Source organism: Myotis brandtii, unplaced genomic scaffold, assembly GCF_000412655.1.
Source record: "Myotis brandtii unplaced genomic scaffold, ASM41265v1 scaffold410, whole genome shotgun sequence".
Classification (NCBI taxonomy): Eukaryota; Metazoa; Chordata; class Mammalia; order Chiroptera; family Vespertilionidae; genus Myotis; species Myotis brandtii.
Genome location: NW_005365764.1, coordinates 2934403 through 2939687, shown reverse-complemented (window position 1 = coordinate 2939687; position 5285 = coordinate 2934403). Strand labels below are relative to the sequence as shown.

At 52.5% G+C, this 5285-nt stretch overlaps 1 protein-coding gene across 1 annotated transcript; it reads right to left on the bottom strand.

Moving 5' to 3' along the window:
- Positions 1 to 299: 299 nt before the first annotated feature.
- On the bottom strand, positions 300 to 3619 carry LOC102258929 (PRAME family member 12). The gene is made up of 3 exons (XM_005873488.1): positions 3333 to 3619; positions 2003 to 2599; positions 300 to 843 (listed from the first exon to the last, which is right to left on the bottom strand). Exons 1-3 carry the CDS (start codon positions 3617 to 3619, stop codon positions 300 to 302), a joined length of 1428 nt encoding a protein of 475 aa, XP_005873550.1.
- Positions 3620 to 5285: the final 1666 nt, after the last annotated feature.

The following is a 5285-nucleotide window of genomic DNA, read 5'->3' as shown; positions in this document are numbered from 1 at the left end:
ACAGATGCACCTCGAGCCCAAATGCCCAACCCCTCCCCAAGCAAATCAGATTCATAATTCTGATAGTAGGACACTTTGCCTTTGAGGTCCCATGAACTCCCCCACCTTTGTCCCTGCAATCCTGTACCTGGGCTGGGTCCGACCTTTCCCCATTCACACTGAGCATGAACATGAAACATGAGTGGCCCCACATACTGCATCCCAGTCCGAGGTTTCAGGTTCCAGGGGCCCAGAAGGAAGCCCTTGTTAGGTGCACCTGGTGAGCAGGGTCACTACAGGGGCACATCATGGGCTCCATGTCATGAAAATACCACGAGATAAAACTGCCTAGAGCTAAAGTACTTGGTGTCAAGATGGATGGTCCTGGGTTTTCCTAACTCCCTCAGTGTCTCTTTGAGCTCAGCCCGGATCAGAGCAACTCTCTCCTGGTCCACAGTCTCTTGGGTCCTGTAACACTCCAGAGGAATGGGGTACAGCTCGAACTCTAAACTACACAGCCCGGCTGTGTGGCGCAGCAGCTTCTCCACGGTGGCCATGGAAAAGTTGTTCTTAGAGATGGTGAACTTCCTGAGCCGGTGACAGTGGCTCAGGACAGGCAGGATGGCCTCGACTTGGGAGTCCACCATCCCACAGTTATCCAGGCGCAGGTCCTGGAGGGTGGGTGCCACTGCCTCCAGCAGAGCTCGGAAGGGCTCGGGACTAAAATCGGTGAGGTTGGCGCCATACAGATGCAGGGACTTCAGCTGCCTGAGGTTGGGGCACTGGAACAGGTGTGTCAGGTCTGAATGTGTCAGCTGCCAGCAAAGCCATATGGAGAGTTTGTCCAAGGGGGTCTGCAGGCACCTGGGGAGAGATGGAGCAATTAGTTCCTGGGGACGGCGGCAGTAAAAAGAGGGGGGCTTCCAGTTGGAAGAAGACCGATTTGTCCAAGCCCAGGGCTGTCCTGACAATCTGATGAAGGCCAGCAGCCAAAATGCCCAGTCTCCTTTTAGGCTGGGTCAAGTTCACGACATCACCAGAGCCTCCTTTCCTCAGCTGCCAAGCAGAGCACTGCACTCTGGAGGGTGACTGGACATAAGGAAAACCCCGGGAACCTGCTCAGAGAGCCTCACATTGTTAGGTCAAGGGTCTGTGAATGTTAAGTTTGGGAGTCAAAGCCAATAATGCTCTCAATGCAGGTTTCCTTCTGTCCATTGCTTGGCTCCAGCCACCAAACCTCTGGGCCACAGGAGGCTCTTTCATCTAATGCCTAAGGAATAACCTGGCCCCAGTTGGTTTGACTCAGTGCACAGAGCTTTCACTTTTGATTGAAGGGTCTCAGTTTTGCTTCATGGTCAAGGGCACGGATCCCATTTGCAGGCTCAATGCCAGGCCGGGGTTGGGGCATGTGCTGGGAGCAACCAATCATCTCTCTCTCATATCGGCATTTGTCTCTCTCTGTTCCCCTCCATTTCACTCCCTAAAAACCAAAGGAAAAATATTCTCCAGTGAGGATTTAAAGAAAAGGGAGAGAATGACCAGAGGAAGAATCTGCAGCATCAGCTGGGAGGCCAGTCCGCAGAGGCGACTTCCACCACAAACCACTTGTCACTCTTTCCAGATCTTTCCCTCCGGCTCCCTTAGCTGCGGGATCCTGCCTTTCCTTTGTACTAATGACCTTCCTGGAGCCCAGGACCACCTCTGACAGATGTGGAAGCTGAGACAGGCTCACGTGTGTTCACATGGCCAGTGGGCACAGAGCTTCTGTCTGGAAATACTCCATGCGATGTGGCTTTTCCTCCTCCCTCCCTCTTCCTAAGTCCTGGTCACTTAGACATCTCTCCCTAAGGAAGCATTCACACACCCAGGCTCAATTGGTCACTCATTGAGCCAGTTCTGCTACCCATCCTGACAGGCGTATTTCAAAACAAGCTTCCCTAAGGTGCTCACAGGGTAACACCAAAGCAGAAAACAAGACCACTCCCTTGACATTCTGGGGCTGTGTCCACTGTACACAGCTCACCTGAGCATCTGGTCCAGACGGCCTCGGAGGAAGGAGGGAGACTCCATGTTGAGGTCTCGGAGGTGCCGCAGCCTGAGCATCTGAGAGAGGAATTGGGAAAAGTATCGCTGCTCCTCCTGCTGTTTCCTATCCCAATCCTCTTCCTCCTCGGCCAACAGGTTGATGTGAGAGAGAGAGAGTCTCTGCAGGTTACTCATCTGACCCATGTAGAGAGCAAACGATCCCAGGGTGGGCAGGTCCCAGGGGTAGTCCACTTCCACCTCCTGGATGCAGTCCAGCTGCACCCCATCCAGGACCTTCCTGGCCCTCTCGAAGGGCACATCAAAAAACCTCAGCGTCTTGCAGCACAGGTGGACCAACTCTTTTCTCTGCTGGGCCCATTGGATGATGTACATGAAAAACTTATCCCGGTCCCTTTCATTGAAGTTAAGGTCTAGGAACACCTCCAAGGGAGCCAAGGGGTGCTCCATGTTGGGGCTGGAGATGTGCACAGCCACTGGTCCCGTAAGTGAGCACTTCTGGGTGCTGTCTCCACACCACATTCTCCAGAAGTTGGCACCCGTGTTCCTGAAATCCAGCACCCGCAGTTTCCACCTCCTGTGGGGAAAGCAGGACATTAGCTGAGATTCTTCCAAGTCAACAGGGCAATGGCTGAGATGCTTTATGGGCAGTGTGTCTCAGTGGTTGAGCATCTGCCTATGAACCAGGAGGTCACAGTTCAATGCCCAGTCAGGGTACATGCCTGCGTTGCAGGCGCAATGCCCAGTGGGTGGGGGAGTATGTGTGTGTGTGTGTGTGTGTGTGTGTGTGTGTGTGTGTGTGTGCAGGAGACAGCTGATCAAGGATTCTCTCTCATCATTGATGCTTCTATCTCAATCTCTTGCTTCCTCTCTGAAATCAATGAAAAAATGTTTTTTAAAAAAGATCAACTGAATGAGGGCAGGTCAGAATGAGACTGAGCATCTGAGTTGAGGCCACAATCAGATTCCACCCCCACCCTGAGCTTCTACTTTGAATCCCAGGGACAGCTTCTCCCTTGCCCTCCTCCTCTTACTGCTTTGCTTTGCTCATCTCCTTCCCTTCCATCCCTCCTGCTCAGCACTTGGAGTACCTTTAAGAACCACTGGGAGGAGGCAGGGCAGGTCCTGCAGGCGCCCCTGCCCAGTAGGCTGTCCTCCACTTCCCACAGTGAGCTTTGTAGTGTGCAAGGGCTCTCTGCGCCTCTTTGTCACCATCAGAAACAAGGTCCTACCTTAGGCCTTCCACATGCCCTGACCCTCACTGTATCTGGGAGGCCGAGGACCCTACCATGCACCTGGAGCAGCCTTACCTGGGCCTAACCTTCTGGGCAAGCAGAACGTCAAGCTCATCCAACATGGCTTTTAAGACCATGACCGAAGGCAGCTGCATCAGGTCCCCCAGAGGGAGGACAGTGAAGGGCCAGGTGCGCAGCATCGCCATCAGGGGCTCCCAAATTCTGCTCTGGTAGGCCTGAATGAACAGCGGCGGGAAGAGCTCAGCGGGCAAGTACTCCAGAGCTGAGATGGCTGAGGCCTGGTCCCTCAGCAGGCTCTCTACTGCCAGCTGCAGGAGTGTGGGTGGGGTCTGGATGCTCATCTTCTAGGTGCTCAGAAAGGAATCCTGCAGAAAAGTCTAGAAAACAAGGCATCCTTGTCACGCCAAGCATTTGACTGACTCCCCAACAACTAACTCTCCATCCATCAGAGGAATCAACTCAGGGCCAAAGCCACTGTCTAGCTAAGGAGAGAGCCTCAGTTTAGTGAATCTCATTATGGGCTCGGTGACTGAAAAGCCATAGGTCTCCCTTGCAGGCCCCAGGACAAGCATCTCCGAAGCACCCACATCTTTCATTCCTGTCTGACTGGGAAGCGGTTACTCAGGAATATAAAGCTGACCCCTACCTTTTTTGGGGAAGAGATTCAGACCAATGAAGGGACACAAACTGAATATTTAAAATTTCCAGAAAGGAAACCACAGTTAATATGGTTTCATTAGTAAGTGGGGGTTGGTCAGGGAATCAGCTTGTTTAGACATTAATAAATATAATAGACAAACATGGTAATTGACCATACCTTCACTACACTTCCCATTGGCTAATCAGCACGATATGCAAATTAACCCAACCAAGATGGCACCCGGCAGCCACGCAGCTGAAGGGAGCAGGAGGCTTGCTTACTCTAGTGATGGAGGAAGCCAAGGTTCCCTGCATGCTGTGGCCCTGGCTCTGAGCTCTGAAAGCAACAAAGTTTCAATTATAGAAGCTAAACAAACCGCAGATACCTGCTTTCAGCAGGTCATGGCCCAAGAGCTGGAGCAAGTAAGAGCCCACTCTCAGCTCCAGTGACAGCAACAAAGTTTCAATTATAGAAGGTAAATAAATCCCAGAATTAAAAAAAATGGAGAAAAACCAAGATGGCAGCATAGGTAAACACCGGAGATTGCTGCCTCACACAACCACTTCAAAAATACAACTAAAAGACAGAAGGGACACCATCCAGAACCACAGGAAGGCTGGCTGAATGGAAATTCTACAACTAGAAGGAAAGAGAAAAGCATACCGAGACTCAGAGGAGGTGCGGTGCGGAAGTAAAGTACAGAGGTACAGAGGCGCATGCGGAGAGGGCTGGCTGCTGAGGACAGGGTTGTCTTTTTCAATTGGGAGGGAGTCTCAAGCTCTGAGCTCCAGTTCTGGGCGAGTATCTGGGGACCCAGACTCATATGGGAGAAACGGGATTTTCTGGCATTGGTTGGAACTGGAGGGCAGCTTTCTCTCAGAGGTGCTTGCAGCGATTGCCAGGACACTGAGAAGCGGGGCCTCTGAGGGCAGGAATGAGAGCAGCCATAACTGCTCACTCCACCCTGTTGATCCCCTGGGACCCCACCCTGGCCAAGCTGTGCACAGAGGCTTTTCCCTATGAAAGGCCTGACCCTTTGCAATATGAAAATTACCTAACAAACTGCAGCTGGCCCAAGGCCCCACGGCAACTTGCTTTGCTTCACAGCTGGCTCCTGCTGGATAGCCTCAGGCAGTGGCTAGATTACCACCTCCTTAGAGATCCAGGAGCCAGTGTGCCTGGTGGTCAGAGTGGGACCATTCAGATTGCAGCCCCTCAGATCCATAAAGGACACACTCAGGGGGCAGACTCAGTAAGCACCAAAGCCCCACTGAAGCAAGTCTTGTCCCGGAGGGGTGTCTCCAGCACAGAAGTTCTCCCACTGCAGACACAGCTGATTCTCACAGCCAATTGGCCTGGAGGTCAAT